At 38.4% G+C, this 24,511-nt stretch overlaps 1 protein-coding gene across 1 annotated transcript; it reads right to left on the reverse strand.

The window, feature by feature from the left end:
• Positions 1-514: 514 nt before the first annotated feature.
• On the reverse strand, positions 515-20,862 carry ZC3H11A (zinc finger CCCH-type containing 11A). Its single transcript, XM_020284342.2, has 16 exons — positions 20,724-20,862; positions 19,116-19,235; positions 16,405-16,528; positions 15,931-16,134; positions 15,695-15,811; positions 15,168-15,248; positions 14,233-14,343; positions 13,367-13,429; positions 9,537-9,635; positions 8,049-8,117; positions 6,922-7,428; positions 6,213-6,292; positions 4,347-4,680; positions 3,697-3,863; positions 3,258-3,325; positions 515-2,509 (listed from the first exon to the last, which is right to left on the reverse strand). Exons 1-16 carry the CDS (start codon positions 20,775-20,777, stop codon positions 2,251-2,253), a joined length of 2,457 nt encoding a protein of 818 aa, XP_020139931.2. The 5' UTR covers positions 20,778-20,862; the 3' UTR covers positions 515-2,250.
• Between the last annotated feature and the right edge of the window lie 3,649 nt (positions 20,863-24,511).

The raw sequence follows: 24,511 nt of genomic DNA on the forward strand, positions 1-24,511 counted from the left end.
GGAAAAAAATCTATGTTCTTTGGTAGCTACTAAGTTTATATGTATTCTTATAACAATTAAAAAATTAGAGATGAAGTCTTGCTATGTTGCCCAGGCTAGTCTTACTGGCTTCAAGCAATACTCTGGCCTTAGCCTCCTGAGTAGCTTGAGATTACAAAGCACCAGCCACCACACCTGGCTCAATGCTTGAAAGTTCTAAAATGTTTAATCTAACATTGCTTTTAAACTCTCCCTCTTTTAAAAAAATTAATGGCATCACTTGAGTTAAATGGTAAGAACTAAGTATCAGTATCAGAAAAACCCTCACCTACATATAAAAAAGCACATGTAGCTAAAACTCAGCTCATTTGTGGGTAAGTTTGGCAATATGTCCTCATGAAAGGTTTCTAAAGCCAAATAATACCTGTGAAATTGGGGCACTTACACAAAAGGCCAACAACATTCTGACTGGGGACTCTCGTCAAGGTGGATCCCACGCTAAAGTGATGTAAGATTACTTAATTCACAACGTCAAGACGTTCCTACACCAGTTTTATTTAAAACACAAATAAGTATTTCTCTTTCTGTAAGGGCAAATGGTTCAAATAATGCTGAACACGAATCATTGACTAATACAAGTGCTTTAAATATGAAACAAAATTATTTTTAAAAATGCAAAAGAATACAGTTTATATACAAAAGGGACCTGGAATCTATAAGCTGATTCCAAAAATGAAATGAGTAGAAAATCTGTGGTGAAACCAGAACATTCCACCCCTGCTTTGGAGAAGGGCTATCATACAACATTCAGTCAGCTGAAGATGGATTGGTAGAGGTGTGTCTATACATAAATTTCAAGTCATTTTTGCTTGTGCAGAATCATCTGGATCTTCCCAAGACTGAATGGGCAGTCCTGTGGCTTTCTTCCTTTTCCATATTCCCAACAAGGCTACATGAAGTTCAACTCTTGATGAGCCGCTTACAACAGCAGTTCCTTAGGAGCCAACATGACAGGTGGGTCAGATTTCCCTATGAGAAACAAAGCTGGCCACCTACAGCAAAATATCAAAATGGACAAGTCCTTCTTTCCTCCTCCTTCTGATTATGTACAATGTCTCCTTTAAGACTATTATCCCCATCATGCTTGTTCCTTCACAAGTCTAAACCTTGAGGTGAAGGAGACTAACATCAAGAAAAGAAAATTCAATTCAGAAATGAAGAAAACTGGCAGGTATACAATACACCCCCAGAGCATCTCAATAACCCTGCTACAGTACAATCAGTGTACTGCTATGGTCCAAAGATAAATACTGGCAGTTCAAATGAGTTCATTTTTGTCCCTCAGGTAGTTAAAGGGCACCAAATAAATACTGGGCAAACAGTTTGCTGGGAGAGTTAAGAAATAAAAAATTAACTGATTTTTGTCCCAGTGACAATTCAATGCCAGAAGGAGGCAAGTATTGAAGAAAAAGGACAATTTTCATACTAAAAAAAAAAAATTCCTCTAACCATATCACCATCTCTTCTAATGAATCCAGAGAGTCCCAGAAATAGAAAATTAGTTTCAGGGGACCCCTGAGGCACTTTAAAGCCTTAAAAAATTACAGTAATAATAAATTAGATATTGCTCTTCAGAGGCTAACAGAGCAGCAGAAGCATCAAAATCAGGTCCAAAGAATTATGTCCATTTTATAGGTTTCCTGAGCTGCTCAGCCCTCTTTAAAGCTTAGTTGACTCTCCGATTACCTTTAAAAAGACATACAATTTAACACACACTGAGTGGGTTTTTTTGTTTAGTGGTAGCATGAAATTTGGTCCTTAATGGTAGCAGCCGTCTTCATCCATTTCAAACTCCGGTAAATATTAAGTACATAAAGACAATACATAAAAGAAAGAATACAACAAACGGGGAAAAAGCCAAAACTGACAAAACACCTCAAGGAGTCACTAAGTTCTCTTGCACCCTTTCACTTAGATCTCCTTTTCTCAGTCTCTTTTTTGTGGAGAGAAGGGTATGACAGAACTTTTTTCTCAAAGATGCTAAACAATGGCATCAAATGGACAAAATGGCTATCGAGTGACTTAAAAAACCTGACCCCAAGGAATCCAGGACACATACAGATAATTCAGAGGTATACTTCTGATATGGGGCAAATTCTAGACTAAACAAATGATCATCTCAGATAAATGTTATAATAGATGAAACTAAGTCCAGTTTTTTGGCGAGTTTTTTTTTTTTTTTTTTTTTTTTAAGTGTTCTCACTACCACCTTCAGCTGTCAATCATTTCTGATAGCTCAAGCAAAAGGTCATCTTCATCCTTCCCAGGATCCAGGTCGATTTCAGCTTCTAATTTGCCTCCTGAAATCTCCCATATTAGTTTCTCAAAATCATCCTCCACAGAGAGCGGGGGCTTTCCTGTTGAGGCAGAGCTGAGTCGGCGAGTTTTTGTGGCCATCTGGGATGAGGAAGGGCCAGATACCTCTGGGGGTGAGAGGTCTGAAGAAGACTGGGTTGGAGGCAGTGTAAGACTGTAAGAAAAAAATAAGATTATTAGAAAACTGCCCTTTTTCTTTCTTTTTTTTTGAGATAGAGTCTCACTTTGTTGCCCTGGCTAGAGTACTGTGGCGTCAGCCTAGCTCACAGCAACCTCCAACTCCTGGGGGGCTCAAGCAATCCTCCTGCCTCAGCCTCCCAAGTAGCTGGGAATACAGGCATGCGCCACCATGCCCGGCTAATTTTTTCTATATATTTTTAGTTGGCCAATTAATTTCTTTCTATTTATAGTAGAGACGGAGTCTCACTTTTGCTCAGGCTGGTTTTGAACTCCTGACCTTGAGCAATCCTCCCACCTCGGCCTCCCAGAGTGCCAGGATTACAGGTGTGAGCCACCGTGCCCGGCCTGAAAACTGTCCTTTTTCAATAGTTGCCTGAATCACCTAGGCTCAGGGACACAGAGTTAGCAAAAGGGTTGTTTCTGAGGACACACATAAAGAAAGAATTTTTACTAGTTTGGGACCAAGCATTTTTATAATTTAAAGTACAATTCAGCCAGTTGTTAAATATATCTTTTAGATGATATAGGCAAAATATAAACAGTGGCACCATAGGAGAACAGCAACTCTGAATTTTCATGCTTTGTTGCAGTTAATTTGAAGCCAAGCAGATTTATTTAGATATGGTTAAATTGTTTAAAGTTATTTATCAGTGTTATTCTTTAGAGAGCATAAGCAGTAACAATGGCCTGGAGTGTGGTTAGAAAAAATTACAAGGTATTACCTGTCTCTAGGTTTTTCTGCCTCAGGCACAGTGACTGATTTGTCCTCAGAGAGGACTGGGACAACAGCCTACGAAAGGAAGGGTAAAGTAATTCAGTGGGAGTCAGGCTTTTTTATTTGAGTATATTCACTTTCTTTTGCTGCCTTCTTAAAAAGATGGCTATCATACTTTAAGCCTAGGAACCCAAGAATCAATAATCTAAAGGTTGAATGTACAAATAAGCAAAATATCTTGCCACCCAAGTATTAGCCTTTAAAAAATCCTGTCCTGCCACTTCACAAATGTCTAACTGTAAATGTAAAACACAGTAGCAACCCAAACAACTTAAATGCTAGGAAATGCCATGAAGTGTTACACATGGAGCGCTAGTAAAGCATCCATCTTTTCTGCTTACCTACCACACAGAGTAAAGCACCACAACAGTGGGTCTACTTCTTACCACAGCTGCTTTTTTGGCCGGGCTTTCCTGTAGGACGCTGCTGGAGCTGAGTGGCTTCACAGCTGCAATGACAGCAGGATGTACCTCCACTGCCTTGCGTTTTGGGGCCAATTTGGGGGATGAAACAACTTTAACCACAGACGGCTTCACATTTACTTTGGGTTTAACTACAAGGGACAGAAAATATCTGATTAACAGCCAGAATAAACTCTCTTTTACATGGAGGATAACACAGAATAAAATAGCAAAAATCTTTCAGTACTAGAAATACCACAAATAATTAAAAAAAAAAAACAAAAAAAACCCTGAAAATGATCCATATGTAGTTTGTACTACAGGTGGTCACCATGTAGATACACATATTCAAATGACCCCTTTAATGCCTCTTGAATTTGTCACTGTTCTTCTATTTTACTTCTTTAAAACCAGAGGAAACATGCACCATACAAAATTTTAGACAAAGTTTTTTAAATAGCAGTTTTGAATTCTGAGAAAGGAACTCTAGTTTTATCTTTGTATAATAGTATCAGAAATATTACTATCCACCTATCCACAAGGCAAATGAAATTCAACCTAATTATTGCCAGGGAGTTTTTAAAACTTGGTAATTTTGATATCCTAAAGCAAGACATAGTATAAAAAATACTCACCTTTACTCCTTTTATCTAAGGTCTGTGCTGCACATTTCACATTCAATATTGAGTCCCCAATCCCTGAGGTTTCTACCTCCACCTTCTGGGATGACTTTGTGGGAAGCCGCTTGGGCAGGTGGTGCCGTGTGATGCCTGGCACAGCAGTGAGCACCGGTTTTTCTGCCACTTGGGTATTGCAAGAGGAGACATCTCCCCGAAGGGGTGTCAAGACTGACTTTTCCTTCTGTAAGGCTCCCCTCTCCTGCTGTTTCTGCATGTGCTTCTCTCTCATGGTCTCACATCTCTTGACTTGAATTTTAGTAATGTCAACTCCTGTGGTCTCGTCTGAAGCCTGTGGATAAATTTAAATGACAGAATTAAAACCTAATACCTCTAATAACCTATACGGTAATTATTGTTTATAAAGCACCAGGCTAACATCTAAATTAAGAAGAGTTTGAAATGATCCAGAATCTAAGAGAAAAACTCTTTACTTGATACTAAAGTAGACAATATCCTTCTAAAAATGAAAGATTAAAGATGTGTGGAACAATAAAAACCCCAGAGCATATAGGCTATAAAACCACAACTCTAAATCAAATACTAATGACTCCTAAATACACACTTGCACAAAGATTTATGTACAAAGATATTCATTATTTACAACTGTGTAAAAACAAATCTAAAAGTCCAGAAATAGATTATATTCATGTAACAGAAATATTATATAGTTGGTAAAAGCAAATGTCTTGAATTATTAATATGATAAAGTTAAAGCAGGCTGCAAAATGATACACTGTAGAGTTCTCAATTATGTTCTAAACATGAAACAAACTCACATTCATGCATATATAAAAAAAAAAGCTCTTGAAGAAATCCATGAAAACAAAACAAAACAGTGGTGGTCATATCTGGGTTATATAGAATTAGAGTTTGTTCATTCTTCTGAAAAATAAAACTTTCCAAGTTTTGTGTGGTACACAGCATTACTTTCAAAGGCAGGGGGAAACTGTGTAAAAAATATTAATAACAAATTTTAATACCTTTTTAAGAGCAGAGAATACTAATATACATAGAACTACAGGAAACTCTCTTAAAAAAGATTTGTAAATATAGGCCAGGCATAGCAACTCATGCCTATAATCCTAGCATTTTGGGAGGTTGAGGCAGGAGGACCACTTGAAGCCAGTTTTTTTTTTTTGAGACAGAGTCTCACTTTGTTGCCCAGGCTAGAGGGAGTGCTGTGGCATCAGCCTAGCTCACAGCAACCTCAAACTCCTGGGCTTAAGCAATCCTTCTGCCTCAGCCTCTCGAGTAGCTGGGACTACAGGCATGTACCACCATGCCAGGCTAATTTTTTCTCCCTATATATATTTTTAGTTGGTCAATTAATTTCTTTCTATTTTTAGTAGAGACGGGGTCTTGCTCAGGCTGGTTTCGAACTCCCAACCTCGAGCAATCTGCCCGCCTTGGCCTCCCAGAGTGCTAGGATTACAGGTGTGAGCCACCACGCCCGGCCCAAAGCCAAGAGTTTGAGACCAGCCTGAGCAACATACTGAGACCCTATCTCTATAAAAAATTTAAAAATTAGCCAGGTGTGGTGGTGCACACCTGTAGTCCCAGCTACTCGGGAGGCTGATGCAGGAGGATTGATTCAGAAGTTGGAAGCTTCATTGAGCTGTGATGATGCCACTACATTCTAGGCCTGGGCAATAGGGTGAGACCCTGTCTCAAATTTAAAAAAAAAAAATTATAGAGAAAGACTGTTTATCTAATGTATCAGTGAAGTGTTAAATAGAAATTTACATAAGGTAAGACAGAAAAGCACACCTAGCCTTTGTTTGTCATGGACAAAACCATATGATGATCTTTAAATAAACTCACCTCTTTGGCTTCTGTTCTAGGAACACTGCTCTGAGAAGCAACTTCACTTCCTTCCGGAAGTTTCTTCTCTTCTTTCATTCCTATAGTCACATTAAAGACATCATTATTTATTTCATTTAGACTGCAACTTTATGACAGATGAAGTTAAACAAAACTTTACTGGACAAATAAAATTATAGATGAATCCTAAGATGGTCCTTATATAAAGTCTAAAAATGCACATAAAAATAGCAAACATCTATATAGTGTTGCTGTAAAGAAACAGCTTAACTTGATTTAATTCAGTAGTTTTACAAGTTATCTGAGAAGGCTGGACACAGTGGCTCATGCCTACAATCCTAGCACTCTGAGAGGCTGAGGTGAGAGGATCGCTTGAGCTCAGCAGTTTAAGACCAGCCTGAGCAAGAGATCCTCTCTCTACTAAAAATAGAAAAAATTAGCTGGGTGTGGTGGTGCACACCTGTAGTCCCAGTTACTGGGGAGGCTGAGGCAGGAGGATCGTTTGAGCCCAGGAGTTTGAGTTGCTGTGAGCTATGCTGATGCCACATCACTCTAGCCCAGGAGACAGAGCAAGACTCTATCTCAAAAAAAAAAAAAAAGTTATCTGAGTAAAGAAAACTTGTCAAAGAACTCCCAGGAAGATCCCATGGAACACTCCTTTGGAATATTATTTAGGAAAGAGGTACTATAGATGAAGCTTTCTTGTTACCTGTTCTTTTGGTGATTCGGAGCAACCGCCTTGCCCCAGGGTTGACTTCGTGTTGAGGCTGGGAGCTGGTGCTGCTCTCTGAGCTCTGCTGCACCCTCAGTGCCTTCTCCAGTTTAATTTCCTCCAGTGTCTTGATGTGCACCTCCTGCATAGACTTTGTTCTACCTGCAGGCTCCTCTGATTGTCCTTTACTTGTGGCAACTATGGGTGGCAAAACCACTGTTTTTTTAATTTCACTGTCAGTTTTTAGCTTGATGCAAGTTGCATCCTTTTTGCTTTTTTGTCTTTCTGCTTCCTGCTGCCGATGTTTTTTTTCAGCCAGGACCTCAGAGAACGTTTTGATTCGGATACTGGAAGAATTTCTTGTCCCTGAAGTAGAATCATCAGTTTTTGAAGGTCCTTCTGTCTTGAGTTTAGTTTGCAATTCTCCACGTTTTTGACTGGCTCTTTCAAGAAGAATTTCTTCTAATGTCTTCACGTGGATCTCACCAACTTTATTAACTCTCTCTGTTTTAATGGGGGAAAAATATGGCGTTGTACTTGGAGTTCATCTCTTAATGACTTGGAGAAGTATCATTTGGGCAGGCAATTAAAATAATAAAAAATGTAACATTAAATTTCTATCTCAAATTTAGATTACTGCATGTTTCAGGTAGTGGCCCTCAAGGAAAACTCTTAGGAAGCAAAAATTGGTGATTTCAATTTCTATTCAGAAGTGTATTCTTGGCCAGGTGCAGTGGCTCGATAGGATTAATTGAGCTCAAGAGTTCGAGACCAGCCTGAGCAAGAGGGAGACCCCATCTCTACTATAATTAGAAAGAAATTAGCCAAACAACTAAAAATAGAAAAAATTAGCCAGGCATGGTGGCGCATGCCTGTAGTCCCAGCTACTCGGGAGGCTGAGGCAGGAGGATTGCTTGAGCCCAGGAGTTTGAGGTTGCTGTGAGCTAGGCTAATGCCATGGCATTCTAGCCGGGGCAACAGAGTGAAACTCTGTCTCAAAACAAACAAACAAACAAAAAACGACCACAGGCCCTAACCTAATCACAATAGGTAAATCAGTGAAAAGGCAAAGACTCTTATGGCAAGGAGAAAAATATCAGAACCAGGTCTTAGGATTTACTTACCAGTTGCCTCCTCATTATTGGGACCAGCTGACATGCCCAATCGCTCTTTCAGAGACTTAGAAACTTGAACTATAAAAAGAAAGAATTTCAAAAAGCAAAAGTTGAACAGAGACTTTCTACAGGTCATATCTTTTTCAAAGTCATAAATTAGACTACACTTTTCTAATACAAAAGTTTAAAAAACAATCAAGTCATAAACTTTTTTTCTCAATAAAACAGATTTATGTGAATCATAGAATCCTTAGAGCACTCTGGAAAGCTTAAAAAAACCCTACACTTTCTTTGTATAAGAAAAGCTGTACTACTGAATTCAAGAAAATAATTTTGTTACTAAATGATCTTCTAAAATCTTATTGCCATCAAATATTTTTCCCCCTAAATTTATTGAAATATGCTCTTCAGCTATGAAAATCTTCAATGATAGAAAGGCAAAGAAGAAGTAACTTCTATTTGCTCTGAGGATGCAAACAATGCCCCAAAACAGGAATATTTGCTCATCAAAGCCTCTTAGGCTGGAGGAAAAGTGAACAGAAGTGTCTTACCCTCAAGAAAATTTAAAACTAAACACAATGAAAAGGAAAAATACACCTACTCTTTAGTAATTAACCCCAGTGATTCATGCAAGTCATACAAGTGGGAAAAAAAAATCCACTACTTGATTTCTTTCTCTCCTTCAATTATAAACCATTCTAACTCCCACATATCTCTTGATTTAGTCCACGTTTCCAAACCAATTTCTAGATCACTAAATTTATGCCAATACTACCTTCTCTTATCTGGATTATTTTAACAACCTGCTGACTCATCTCCCAGCCATCATGTTTGCCCACTTCTACTCTTTCTCCATATTGCAGGCGGGGTAATGGTTTTAAAATCTGAGCCTTTGATCCCTGTTTACAACCTTTCAATGGGTAGTTACTATCTTAGGATAAGCCCAAACTCTCTAACATGACTTAAAGGCTCAATATTATGATCCAGTCCCTCCTCCTTCTCTAGTCACCATGCTCTTCAGCCCATTTCTGTGTTTTAGCCATACTCAGTGTTCCTGGAGCACATCACACTTTCTTAACTCTGTGCCTTTGCAGACAATATTCTCTTTGCCAGAAACACAAACCTTGTCCCTCCAATTTCGCAGGGCTAATTTCCAACACATATTTAAGGTCTGAACTTTAACATCACTTTCTCTGTGAACCTTTCCATAACAGGAGCCCTTCTTATCTGTTCTTACAGCACCATGTACTTTTCTCTGTCACAGAATTTATCACTTGCTGTTATACTCTAAGCTTCTAAGGAACGTGGTGGTGTTTATTTTGTTCAATGGTGTCTACCCAGAATCTAGCAGAATAAGCAATCAAGTGTTTGTTGAATGAATAATAAAACGGAAGATGATAAACTAATTTACCCGAACAAGAGAATGACAAACCATAGCAGTTAACATTACAAAAAACAATTGTCAAAATTACATACAGTATATTAGAACTAAAGTACCTTTCTTTGGTGTTTTGTCAGTGTTAGCTTCTGGAGCTTCAACTTTCTTCCCTAGCCTCTGTGCAAGGCTACGCTTTAATGGAAGATCACTGTCACCACCTACAAATAGGGAGAACTTACTTTAATATTTCAAGTCAATCTTCAGTGAGGTCAAGAAATATAAGCAAAAACAAACAATGTAGAATAATTCTGTAAGTTTTCTGAATTTATATGGTGTGTTGTTCACCAACGTCCTTAGAACTCAATAGTTAGTGAAGGAATAAAAATGCCATAGAGGCCGGGTATGGTGGCTCACGCCTGTAATCCTAGCACTCTGGGAGGCCAAGGCAGGAGAATCACTTGAGCTTAGGAGTTCAAGACGAGCCTGAGCATGAGCAGCATGAGCGAGATGCCATCTCTACTAAAAATAGAAAAGATTAGGTGGGCGTGGTGGTACGTGCCTATAGTCCCATATACTTGGGAGACCGAGGCAGGAGGATTGCTTGAGCCCAGGAGTTTGAGGTTGCTGTGAGCTAGGCTGATACCAAAGCACTCTACTTAAGGCAACAGAGTGAGACTCTGTCTCAAAAAAAAAAAAAAAGCCATAGAGAGAAGAGATAAGGGATGAAAAATTAAGAATGCACATATGAACACTGACCAAATAATTCGCTAAAACTATAAATGGAGGATCCTAAATCCTGGTTGAAATTAAAGTTCAGAATTAGGAATGTGAAAAAAGCTTCATGTACAAAAAAATCTTAAATTTAGCCAATTGCTGAATTCATGTTAAATTTACCTAGTATAAAGAGAATTAAAAAGAATTATATAATTTCAAGTTTCCCTGTGATACCAAGACTCTGAAGGCTACATAGCCCCTCTCCAATTCTGGAAAATAAATTTAAGGTTTTGAAAGATTCTGTATCCTCAGCCAACTCCCCAACTAGTTGATAAAGCCAAGAACTAAATTAAGTTTCCAAACTCCAGTTTACCATATTGCACTATGCAATGTAAGTTGTTTAAATGTCCTAAGTTTTTAAAAACTGTTTTTAGATTGCTTCACTGAAGTTATATTCTTTTCAAGATCTCATTGAAAACTTCACAAGACCCTGCACAGAGTATGATTCTCTCTCCTCTCATACATGAAACAAAAAATCATACTTTATATGTATGCTAATGTTAAAATAGCTTATTTACATATATTAAAATTTTTTACTATTATTATTATTATTTTGAGACAGAGTTTCACTTTGTTGCCCAGGCTAGAGTGAGTGCCGTGGCATCAGCCTAGCTCACAGCAACCTCAAACTCCTGGGCTCAAGCGATCCTTCTGCCTCAGCCTCCCGAGTAGCTGGGACTATAGGCACATGCCACCATGCCCGGCTAATTTTTTAAATATATATTTTTAGTTGGCCGATTAATTTCTTTCTATTTTTAGTAGAGACGGGGGTCTCTCTCTTGCTCAGGCTGGTTTTGAACTCCTGACCTTGAGCAATCTGCCCGCCTCAGCCTCCCAGAGTGCTAGGATTACAGGCGTGAGGCACTGCACTTGGGCTATTTTTTTTAGAGATGGGGTCTTATTATGTTGCCCAGGCTAGACTCAAACTCCTAGCTGAAGCGATCCTCCTGCCTCAGCTTCCTGAGTAGCTAGGACTACAGGTGCATTTTTTTAACTAAAGTTCTCAGATCAGCTTTATCAAATCTAAAAGTCTTAGTTTAGTTTGCTCATAGTTGCTGAGGATTAGATGAAAATTTATATAAAGCATTGTGACACATACCAAATCCACAGCAAATATCAGATTTCATTTGGGCATGGTTTAATTTTTAAAGTTTTTTATTACTTAGGGCACTAACTGTGTAACTGATTCAATGACACATCACGTTTTCTAACTATCAGCAAACTTGAAACATTATTAAGTTCAGAACAGTTTTGAGGATAGGGCAGTGAGAACAATGTCAAAGAAAATATAAAATAGAGGTAAGGTTTCATTTTAAGCACATTTAAAACAGTATTGTGAACTAAAAATAATCCTAAGCCACACCTTAAAAATGAGCTACCAGCCATGACAGAATGAGGGAGATAAAACACAATTACAATTGCACATGATTTCCCTTTTTCATAAATATTCATGACTCTTTCTACAGCTTGTTGAATGTGTACATTTGACCATACAACTTAGTATAAAATCTTGTTTCTTGCCTGGCTTCTAGCTGGGCCTCTGCTTTTCAACAGCCAACAGGCTGCTACTCTTTATGAGAAAGCTCTCATTTTCTCATTTTTTCAAAGTATAAACCTCACTATTTTTTTTAGTTGACAGTATCTGAAGGAAATTCTGAAATCAGAAAAGGTTTTTGAAATAATTTTTTTGTACACATACACATTTTATTTTACTTTTATTTATTCTCTTACAAATTTTTAATTCTTTTTTTTTTTTTTTTTGAGACAGAGTCTCGCTTTGTTGCCTAGGCTAGAGTGAGTGCTGTGGCATCAGCCTAGCTCACAGCAACCTCAATCTCCTGGGCTCAAGCAATCCTTCTGCCTCAGCCTCCTGATTAGCTGGGATTACAGGCATGCGCCACCATGCCCACTCATTTTTTCCATATATATTAGTTGGCCAATTAATTTCTTTCTATTTATAGTAGAGACGGGGTCTTGCTCTTGCTCAGGCTGGTTTTGAACTCCTGACCTCGAGCAATCCGCCCGCCTCGCCTCCCAGAGAGCTAGGATTACAGGCGTGAGCCACCGCACCCGGCCAAATTTTTAATTCTTTATTTAATTTTTTACTTTCTTTTTTTTTTTGAACACTCAAGAAGAGCATGTACACATACACATTAAGGTACATATACAATTCAGTAATATGGTAAAGTATTTCTCTAAATATAAAATAGCACCAATAAATCAAAAAACTCAAATTATTAACCAAACACTCCCCCCACCATAAAATACATACATTTATTATTATTATTATTTTTTTTTGAGACAGAGTCTCGCTTTGTTGCCCAGGCTAGAGTGAGTGCTGTGGCATCAGCCTAGCTCGCAGCAACCTCAAACTCCTGGGCTCAAGTGATCCTACTGCCTCAGCCTCCCAAGTAGCCGAGACTACAGGCATGCACCACCATGCCCGGCTAATTTTTTTTCTATATATATTAGTTGGCCAATTAATTTCTTTCTATTTATAGTAGAGACGGGGTCTTGCTCTTGCTCAGGCTGGTTTTGAACTCCTGACCTCGAGCAATCCGCCCGCCTCGGCCTCCCAGAGTGCTTGGATTACAGGCGTGACCCCCCGAGCCTGGCCAATACTTACATTTAAATTTGTATTTTAGGCTGGGCATGGTGACTCATGCCTATAATCCTACCACTCTGGGAGGCCAAGGTGGGAGGATCGCTTCAACTCAGGAGTTAGAGACCAGCCTGAGCAAGAGACCCCGTTTCTACTAAACATAGAAAAATTAGGCCGACGTGGCACACGCCTGTAGTCCTAGCTACTTGGGAGGCTGAGGCAGGAAGATCATTTGAGCCCAGGAGTTTGAGGCTGCTGTGAGCTAGGCTGATGCTACAGCACTCTACTCAGGGCAATACAGAGTAAGACACTGTCTCAAAATAAACAGACAAATAAATATGTGTTTTAAACCTAGTACCTTCTAAAAAGTTAATGATGGTACTAATTTAATTAAATTATAATACTTTAAATTTCTGTAACTTCAATAAAAGGTATAATGCACACATGAAAAACATGAGAAAATTTTGTAAGTGCTTTCAGCCAGGAATACAGGGGGACTGCCAATATTGATGGAGAGTTTGGAGAAGGTATCATGTTAGTGCACAAAGAAGCAGAAAACAAAATTTATCTCACCTACTGAAAATTTTCGTTTTCCTAGTCTCTCCGTAAGACTCAATCGAACCAACGGTTCTTCTCCTGAAATAACAAAAACAGAATTTCTCTACCACTAGCCAATTCTTTCTGTATTGAGAAACTAGTAATGGGTACAAAGTATGTTCTGATGTTAGTATGAGCCCACCCAGAAAGTCTCTTGAAAATCAGGTCTCAGTCTTAAGGAAGATTATTGTACTTAAAAAACCCCCCTTTTAATAATAATTTAGACAGCCAAATGCACACAATAGTACAGTACTAATTATTAATAGCAGCCAAGCATAAGGAGAGAGATTGTGTTCTTAGCCACCTGGTTATAAAACCCAAGCTATACTTTTGCTTGTGCACTTTGATATGTTAAATGAAATCATACCCTATTCCAATACTAGCTCTGCTGTATCTTCCTTTCATCACCCCCCAGCAAGAAATAAGCTCTCTTTCTTCTGATTCTTTGTTGTTTGAAAGGCATAAACATTTAAATGTATCTACAGCTACAATTCCTTATTAGGTTTAAAATTATTAAGTAAAAAGACTTTTACATTTTTCTGCAACTTAAAGAGTTTATATTAAAGTCTTTTACCCAACAAGGGAAGTCAATAAATTTGTTGAATGGATATAAACAATAAATGTAAATTAAGTATACATAAATGTGAAGGCTGCTTGAATTAAGAATTTCAACCTTTTAAATAGTAGAGTCAAATGCATCAACTTTCATCCTTATATCCAACCAACATACTAAAAGTCTTACTTCAAATTCATCAAAGGTAAAAAATATCCAGGATTTTGCATTTCCAATTATATAAATGTAGAAACCTGACAACTCTGAGACCTACCTATACCTTCCTTACCTTGTTTGCTGGACAGAGTTACTGTCCTCACCACAGTCCGAACATTCTCTTTTTCAGGACCTGGAATGGGCTGAGGATGGAGTAAAAGACTGGAAACTCCTGAAGAACCTTCTGAATAAGGCAAGTGAAAGAACAGCAAATGATTTATGGAAAATAAAACTATCATAAGACAAAAAAATTTTGTTTTTTGTAACCAGTTAAGTCCAATACAGACTGCTATATCAAAGCCAATCAGCCTTTTTAAATCTGTTTTCCTATGAAATGGGATAGTGGTGGGGGGAGCCTTGGAGCATAATGTGAAAACAAAATAAAAAAATTATTTGGACTAACTTAGGCACTCAACCTCCTTTTATTTATCAATAAGGCTAACATCATTCTAAAGTTATCCTCAGAAGTATACCACACATTAGGCATGTCAATCTAATCCATCCTTTCCATCTAAATTTAAGCATCTGAAAAACATAACTCCAAAGTTCCCACAGAACAAGCTTTAATAAAAGGATTCTTAGACCCAATCATTTATCTCTATATATAATACATTTCACACTATAATTTTTAGGGTCAGAAATACAGATCAACCAAGTTGAGGCAAGCACTGGAAGAAAATCCTAGCAGCTCCTGAGAAAGAACTCTTCTACTACAAAATGAAGTTTTTCCTCTTTTATTATAGTTCTTATATTGTGTTCTTTAGGGTTATAGTTCCCAAGATACATAGGTTCTTTCAGGTTCTTTATTACATGTGCCTAGTTCTGAATAAAGACTGAAACACAGCTGCAATGAATTAAAAAAGCAACCATGATTTAAATAAACCTGTGTTTTACTTCAAATAAGCCAAAGAAATCAAAATCATTTTGCTAATTTTGGCTATTAATTCCACAAGTATCCTTATTATTCTTCCCTAGCAACATACAACCATCTAAGCCAAAATGACTTACCACCTTGCTTCTTAGATTTTTCTTTCATTTTCTTTGATTTAATTTCCTCAAGAGTTTTTATTCCAAAATTCAAACATTCACCTGAAAAACCCAAATAGAAATCATATGAGGACCTAGAGCCGGCATCCTCAAACTACGGCTCTCAGGCCACATGCAGGCCGCCTAGCACATTTATCCAGCCCTCCAGGTGTTTTTGCCACTGCTGCCTGTTCTCCTTAGCAGCCGACTCGTCCAGGGCCCACAGTGCGCACTCTCCAACGGTCTGAGGGACAGTGAACTGGCCCCCTGTTTAAAAAGTTTTAGGATCCCTGAACTAGAGCCTTTTCACCTTTGCATTTTATCTGTACACAGCAGGCATTCAAACATCTTTTGAAGGAATGATCAAGAGAAAGCATGTGTGTATAGCATTCCTTCATGAAACAGATATTTAGGTCAATCACTGTGAACTAAATTTCAAAGGTAGTTAAAATACTGTGGACACATTCAATAATGCTATAAGATTTAGTACCAATACAGCCTCCTCTTACCCTGCTTTAAATTGACCCCAGGTTTCCGGGCAGAAGCCGCTCGTAATCCATTATGAACTTCAGGACTTGGTTGCAGAGTAGGTGTTTTGGTTTCATCACTTTCCTCAGAGAACTGATCTATGTGTCAACATTTAAGGGAAATGCAATTAAAAACACGCCTACAGCATTAATCCTGATTCTGTCCGATTCACCACATGACCCTGACTATTTGCTTTAAAGAAAGAGCTAAAACTTACCATCATCGTCTTCATCATCATCTGCGGCATTAATTACAACTGGTGGATGTGTGGGGCTAGGGACATTTTCAGAACTTTCTACTTTCATAACACTCCGCAGCTGAGGGGAAGGATTAGACTGGACAGACAACTTGTTCTGCTGAACTGTGAGTTGGCTAGCCTTCACTTCCTCTTCTGGTGACTCAGGCACAGTGGGCAACACAGCTAAAGATACAAAATCAGTCATAAATTAAAGCTAGAAGATGCAATCCCAATTCTCTTAAACAAAAATCCCTGGCTACCTATGAGTATATGCCATATACTAATCATTTAACCTTAGGTACAGTTCAGTTCCCTCGTCTGTAAAGCGGAAAGAATACTTTTCTTCACTAGACTGAAAGAAGGCAATGTGTAAAAGTACTTTGTACAGTGTGCATAACCGGTGTACATTTATTTAATAACAACTATTGTTTTAAAATTAAAACTGGATCTCACTTTTGCTCGGAGGTAGGAAAAGGCCATCAACATAACGTCCTCTGTTGTGATGGAAAGCGCAGTTTAGTTTTTGACATCCCATTGGCTGATTTTCCCAATAACAAGGTATTTCACTGCGTTTCTTCTACAAAAAGGAAGAACACATTGTTTTCAAATAAAAAATGAAGTGAGACCTGTTGTTAATTTGGTAATTTGTTTACTGGATTAAGTTTATACAGGGTTCAAAAATCTGAGGCATGTAAGATGAATTTTAGAAGGAAGAGAAGTTGCTAAAAGTGACATAATTTAAGGCATGAAGGAGATGAAAGGAGCAAGGAAGTAGTGGTACACAGAAAAAGGGCTCCTTCTCAGCCCTCTTCCCCATCCCCATAGCCATTGCTGTTGTTTCTTCTTCATACTTTCAGAGATTTTTTTTTAAATGCATATGCAAGTGAAAAACAAATATAAATTCTTTTCCTTCTCCTTTTTTATACACCTTGTTCTTCCCCTCACATTTTTCCCTGGACAAAATATCCTGATCTTTCTAAAATTTTTTGTTAACTGGTAGTCAGTGCTTCACTGAATGACTGCAGCAAAATTTATTTTAAATAAAGGACAGTTAGGTTGTTCATAATATTTTACTCTTACAAATTATGTTTTAATGAGTAAATCTGCATACACCTTATTTTGTACATGAATACATATATGTAAAAGATATAAGCATTTAGTTCCTTTGAGACATGCAGCCAAATAAGCCCCTGTGCAGAAAAGAGTTAACATAGCAGCTCTGAGACTATTATCTTTAGAAAGGCCTGCTTGCAAGACTGGCTCTTGGTTGTCATCTCCCAACTTGGCTCTTGGAATGCTACCAGTCACTTAATTGGTAAGGTGGAAAGGGGGAGGCTCACCATGTGCCTAGAATGTGTAAACAATATGATTTATGCTGAATATCTGCCTTCCTTCTGGGAGTCTGAAATTTTGGTACATGTTAGGCAAAAGGACACGGCCAGCCCCAATAAAACCTTGGGTGCCAAGTCTATGATGGGGTTCCCTGGGCAGAAACATCATACACATATAGCTGCATTTTTTTTAAATGGAAGAGGAATAGACTTTGTATGACTCCTCATGGGGGAGAGAACATAAGAAAGAATCCAAGTCTCATGTATGGAAACAAACAAAAAAAAAAAAATGAAAGAAAGAATCCAAGTCTCTAATGAACTTCCCTGGACAAAACCATCACATGTGCATTGCTGCAATTCCACTGTTGGTGCAAGAGTATGCTCTGTGTGACCCCTAATGGGAGTGAGTGTAAAGAAACTTGCATTTGGATTCCTCCAGACTCTTCCTGTGTCTTTTTCTCTTATGATTCAACAGTGTATTTTTACTCTATTGCTGTAATAAATCTTAGCTTTGAGTATACTGCAGAGAATCCCTAAATGAACACGTGCTCTTAGAGAGACCCTGACAAACCTTCCATAGGTGTTGTGCCAAAATAAATTCTACCACCAATTTTATAAAAGTTGCAGAGTATTTCTTTCTCAATTTATTTAGTGAATTCCCCTGCCATTTACAAGACAGGCAGCTTAAATGTATCATTAAGAGACTAGAGGCCGGGCACAGTGGCTCACACCTGTAATCCTAGCACTCTGGGAGGCGGAGGCAGGCAGATTGCTCGAGCTCAGGAGTTCGAAACCAGCCTGAGCAAGAGCGAGACCCCGTCTCTACTATAAATAGAAATTAATTGGCCAACTAATATATATAAAAAAAATTAGCTGGGCATGGTGGCGCATGCCTGTAGTCCCAGCTACTCGGGAGACTGAGGCAGAAGGATCGCTTGGGCCCAGGAGTTTGAGGTTGCTGTGAGAGAGGCTGATGCCACGGCACTCACTCTAGCCTGGGCAACAAAGCGAGACTCTGTCTCAAAAAAAGGAGACACTAGAAATCTAGAACCAGACTAGAATAACTATATGACCTCAGATACAAATAGCAGTCTCTTCCTTCTTTCCCTATTCCGTCCTTAACAATTCAGTCCAAAGTCTTAGATGGGGCTGAAGGAGATAGGCATTCATCTCGGGGGAGGGACAAGGTGGCCCAGAGGAGAGTGTTGGAGCCTGACTGAGATGAAGAAGGTATCCACGTGACCAGGTGGAACTGGCATAGGGTGTTGGAACCCATGAGGGTTAGGAAGACGTGCATGGGAGGGTACCCTGGCAAGTACTGAGCCTGAGAAGGGTGAGCAAGACTTCTGTGCAGAAGGGATCTCAATATAGGGTGAGAAAGGTATATTCATGGAGGGTCAGCCTGATATAAATATCAAAGATCAACCAGGGGTTGGGCACAGTGGCTCACACTTGTAATCCCAGCATTTTGGGAGGCAGAGGCAGGAGGATTGCTTGAGCCCAGGAGTTTGAGGTTACTATAATATAGGCCGACACCACAGCAACACAGCGAGACTCTGTCTCCAAAAAAAAATACAGATACTCTGCAAATATACAAATATATTTTTAAAGCTCAGATTCACTATAAAACTGCTTTCCAGAAAAATCATGCCCCTTCAGGCTCATATCATTTAGATATTAATGAGCATTAATGTCAGAAATGTCAGTGGATCATTAAAAGAAAATTATACTATTTGTTATAATATATATAGCAAAATGTCACTTTTGTCCCTATATTTTTTATTGACCCACCAGACCCTAGACTACTTATGAGAATGCAAATTCAAAACTTACATCAATCTCCATGTGCCGAAACCTGCACACCTGTCGAAAACAGCGCCCTTCTTGCCATAATGTGCAAACAGTTTCATTTCCTAGTGCGGCCTCACAGTGACGGAATGGGCAGCTGTCACCCTGTAAACAAAAAGAGAACACAGAAAAGAAGTGTGACACTGAAATAAATCCCAGGTAAAATGTGCATAATAAGAGTTTCCTGGAATCTAAGCTGGAGGCCATAGAGCATGCCTGTAATCCCAGCTACTTGGGAGACAGGCAGGAGGATCGCTCAGTTGCAGGAATTCAAGACTGACCTGGGCAATACAACAACATAACAAAACCCCATCTCAACAAACAAACAAAAAGCCAGTTAGCTTCCCATAAGCTAGACAAGTACAAATGAGTAAGAAAAGACAGACAAGGTAGAAAACAACTGAGATGGGATAACAAGAACAATTTGAGAGCAACAAATAAATAATTTCCTATAACCTATTTCTTGACAGTACCTTCCATCTGATCTGATACATGCTAAGATAAAGGGTTGAAAAAGACAAGTAGGAGTGTTAGGTACTCTTTAAAAATATATTTTACAGGCTGGGCAGGGTGGCCCACGCCTGTAATTCTAACACTTTGGGAGGCCAAGGTGGGAGGATCACTTGAGGCCAGGAGTGTGAGACCAGCCTTAGCAAGAGCAAAACCTCGTCTCTACAAAAAACAGAAAAATTAGCCAAGCATGGGCATGGTGGCATGTGCCTGTACTCGGGAGGATGAGGCAGGAGGATTGCTCAAGTCCTGGAGTTTGAAGCTGCAGTGAGCCATGATTATACCACTGCACTATAGCCTGAGTGACAAAGTGAGACCAGGTTTCCAAAAAGAAGAAAAAAAAAAAAAGTATTTTATAGTTTATCTTCAAAACTGTTTCATATATCCTGACTTGTATAACTCTAGCTTTTGATGGAAAATTAGAAAGTAGAGTAGAATTTAAGTATAATTGATATATATAATTAATTATGCTTCACTATATATTATACAATGGTAATATCTCAAACAAAATGCTGTTGTGCAAAGTGCTATATATAAGATAAAATTATCAGAGCTTTGCTCAAAAATTATTTTAAACACAACATTAAGATGATTTGAGAAAGTTTTTATAACATATAAGGCTTACAAAATTAGTAATAAAGAAATAACAGAAAAGCAGACAATAACTAAAGAGAGCTACAAAAGAATCAAGTAGAAAAACAGGAAGTTTTGACAAAGATAAGTAAAATACAATCCACATACTCATTTAATCCAAAGCGTATATTAATAAAATCAAAGTTAGCAGTTAGTAGGTCAAAGTGTCCCCAATTCCAAAGGCATTGTAAACAGATTAATTCTGAACACTGAATGATATGTCTCCAGCCTTTTCACTTTTGTAGAACATGAGAAAATTATATATAAAATGAAGAAAAAACATGAGCAATGAATTTTCCTAACTATGCTAGTTTTTACTAAAAAAACTGACAGCAAATAATAAACAGCTGAGCAAAACAAAACATAAAAACTTAAGATGTTGGGAAAATCTTATCCAATTCCACTAAAGAAACTGCAGACAGAACTGATTTTAGAAATATCATTTCTTACTTTGGTACATGTAGAATAGAAAAAAAAATAGCAGTCTTCTCCTTGATTAGGCATGCTGAGTAGATTCTTAGATCAGAAGTGGCTTCTTGAAACAAGCCACTGCTTCCTCAAGGTGAGGACCAGCTCCAAGTCTCTTGAAATGGGTTTTATCTTCCAAATGACAACTCAGTCACAGAAATTGTCTTTAAAATGTAATCCTAAAATAAGGAGACAATGAATTAAAGTATTTCAGGTAAATTCTTCCAACTTCCTCCTCCAAATCACCCTGGCTAATGCGGTCACATTGTTAAAACTGGATTTTAATTATATTAACATGCACTTACCTATACAGAGCCTTATAAACACATTGATTGTGAATATCGTACATTTTCATCTACAATGTAAAGTTTTTATTCAGGATAGCCATACCCTTCTTTCTTTTGTATTCTCTATATGCTTGTTACCTTGCTTCAGCACTGTAAATTAAATAAGCATTACTAACTAAACAAATGGTCTACATTTTAGATTATTAATGTGACAGATTATTTTATATAAGATACTTGATAAATCTAAAACATTTCTGAAAATCTGGATTTTTTTTTCCATCTAAATGAAAAAAATCAGACCAGGCACGGTGGCTCATACGCCTATAATCCTAGCACTCTGACTCAGAGAGGTCAAGACGGAAGGATCGATTGAGCTCGGAAGTTCAAGAACAGCCTGAGCAAGAGTGTGACCCCGTCTCTACTAAAAATAGAAAAATTAGCCGGGAGTGGTGGTGAGTGCCTATATAGTCCCAGCCACTCAGGAGGCTGAAGCAGGAGGATGGCTTGAGCCCAGGACTTTGAGGTTGTTGTGAGCTACGCTGATGCCACAGCACTCTAGTCTGGGCAACAGAGCAAGACTGTCTCAAATCAATCAATCAATCAACAAACAAATAAATAAATGAAAAAGATCAAATATTTTCACAAACATTTTTGTTACTTCAAAAGCATATAATTATAACTTGATGGCAAAACTGTTTAGCTAGAATACTTAGTAAAACAATTACCTTTGAAAAAAAGTCTGTGGAACTAACTTATAAAATGAAAATAGCTAGAGCTGCACACCAATTATAAACAAGAAACAAAAGAAAGCAGAGTGTGGTGGCTCCTGCCTGTAATTCCAGCACTTGGGGAGGCTGAGGCAGGAGGATTGCTTGAGGCCAGGAATTCAAGAACAGCCTGGGCAACACAGCAAGATCCTGTGTCTACAAAAAATTAAAAAATTAGCCAAATGTAGTGGCGTACACCTTTAGTCCTAGCTACTCGGCAGGTTGAGGTGAGAGGATCACTTGGGCCCAGGATTTCAAGGTTGCAGTGAGCTATGATTATGTCACTGCACTCCTGCCTGGGTGACAGAGCAAGACCCTATCTCACAGCAACCTCAAAATCCTGGGCTCAAGCAATCCTCCTGCCTCAGCCTCCCAAGTAGCTGGGACTACAGGTGAGTGCCACGAAGCCCAGCTGATTTTTTCTATTTTTATTTAGTAGAGACGGAGTCTGGCTCTTGCTCAGGCTGGTCTAGAACTCCAGAGCTTAAGCGATCCTTCCAGAGTGCTAGGATTATAGGTGTGAGCCACTGTACCAGGGCCTCTATGGCATATGGGAAGGAAAAGGGAAAGGAAAGGGAAGGGGAGAGAGAAACAGAAGGGGAAAGGGAAGGGGAAGGGAAAAGGACAAAAAGGAAAATGGGAAAGGGAAGGGGAAAAAGAAAAAAGAAAAAGGGAAGGGAAAAGGAAAGGGAAAGGAAGAAGCAAAAGAAGTCTTCAAAAGCCCTTTTCATAAATAGTGATTCAACAAAATGACACTCTACATTTCTACAAATTTGAACATCAGAAGATCAGGTTTCAGAAACAATAACCTACACATTGAAATCAATTAAACCAAATTAATCATATCTCCCACTAATAATTCCTAATCCAAGAATTGTATGCCATGATGAATATTAGCCTCAAAGTCAACAATCTAAGTTAGGAGTAAGAGTCTACAACTAAACATGTACCAAAATCTTTAAAATTTATGTTCCTTTTGACCCAACAATTCCATTTCTAGAATTTATCCTAAGGTAAAAATAATCAACAAATATTCGAGGTAATAATATGCACAAGAAAGTTCATCACAAACTTGTTTCTAATAATGAAATAACACTGAGAAACCCAAATGTACAAAAACTGGAAGCTATTTAAAAATCTATGGTACCTCCACATAAGACAATGTGTAGGTAGCTATTACAGAGTTTGGTGGCAGAAAGTAGATGCTGCTGTAAGCAGCTCTGGAACTGCTTACAGCAGAGGAACTGTAGGCAGAGGCTGGAAGAGTTTTAAGGCGCTCGACAGAAAAAGCCTAAATGAAACTGCTGCTAAAAATTATGAACATTAAAGATGCTTATGGTGAGATCTTACTTCGAAATGAGGAACATGTTACTGGAAACTATAGGAAAGGTGATTCTTGTTACAAAGAGGTAGAAAACTTAGCAGAATTGTGTTCTATTAGGTGGAAGGTAGAACTTGTAAGCAATGAACTTGGATATTTAGGTGAGGAGATTTCTAAGCAAAGTGTAGGGGGAACAGTGTGGGTTTTCCTTGCTGCATATAGGAAAATGCAAGAGTAAAGAGACACATTGAGGCAAGAACTATTAAGCAAAAATGAAACAGAACTTGAAGATTGAGAAAATTCTCAGCCTATCCATATTGCAAAAAAATGAGGATGCATGCTCTGTAGAGAACACCAGGGGTATGGCTGGACAACAGTTTGCTGAAGAGATTAGGTGTGACAGTGTATCCAATCAATCATCTCAGCAATGATGTGCCAGCTTGGAATATAATGGACAGACATGTATGGAAGGAACATGATAAGAAGACACATATGGAGAAGATGGCCATGTGCCTGGAGTGATGCATCAACAAGCCAACGAATGCCAAGGATTGTCAGCAAACACCAGAAGCTAGAAGAGGCAAGGAGGGATCATTCCCCTACAGGTTTCAGACGGAGCATAACCCTGCTGACACCTTTTCAGACATCTAGCCTCCAGAACTGTGTGGCACTTGGTTATGACAGCCCTAGGAAACTAACACAGATTACAAACATACTCAAATGACCTTTAACACATTGACTGCCACACTAGAAAAAAAATTTTCCCTGGGGCCACAGTGTTTTATTATGAAAACAGAATTAAAAACTTCGAAAACAAAATGATCCTTTTTAATTTAATGAAAAACCTGTTACTTTTTAATTCTCTGTGCATGAGGTACATGCAACTAGAAAAATAGTTCATGTAGTTCAAGGTAAAGAGATGTGTGAATTACATATGCTTCATGAGACCTCAGGCTCAAAACTAGCGTGAGATAAATACAACTCATATGGCAGTTAATGTGTTAACAAACAAAAATTCAGTGAGAAAGAATGGTCTTTTCGATAAATGTTACTCAATCAACTGAATATTCATATATAAAAAAATAAATCTAGACATAGACCTTATAACTTTCACAAAAGTTAAAATGGATAACAGACCTAAATGTAAAATACAAAACTGTAAAACTACTACAAGATAACATAAAAGAAAATCTAGGTGACCTTGAGTTTGGTGATGACTTTTTATTTTTATTTTTTATTTTTTTTGAGACAGAATCTTGCTTTGTTGCAGGCTAGAGTGAGTGCCGTGGTGTCAGCCTAGCTCACAGCAACTTCACACTCCTGAGCTCAAACAATCCTCCTGCCTCAGCCACCCAAGTAGCTGGGACTACAGGCATGTACCACCATGCCCGGCTA

This window comes from Microcebus murinus, chromosome 23 (genome assembly GCF_040939455.1).
Source record: "Microcebus murinus isolate Inina chromosome 23, M.murinus_Inina_mat1.0, whole genome shotgun sequence".
In the NCBI taxonomy this organism is placed as follows: Eukaryota; Metazoa; Chordata; class Mammalia; order Primates; family Cheirogaleidae; genus Microcebus; species Microcebus murinus.

Excerpts from the sequence above, each read along its gene's own strand:
- ZC3H11A (XM_020284342.2), bottom strand. The coding sequence starts at position 20,777 with ATGCCTAATCAAGGAGAAGACTGCTATTTTTTTTTCTATTCTACATGT. Across the intron at positions 14,344-15,167 it reads AAAATCTAAGAAGCAAGGTG|AAGGTTCTTCAGGAGTTTCC; the intron begins GTAAGTCATTTT and ends TGCCTTATTCAG. Across the intron at positions 13,430-14,232 it reads AACTCTGTCCAGCAAACAAG|GAGAAGAACCGTTGGTTCGA; the intron begins GTAAGGAAGGTA and ends TTGTTATTTCAG.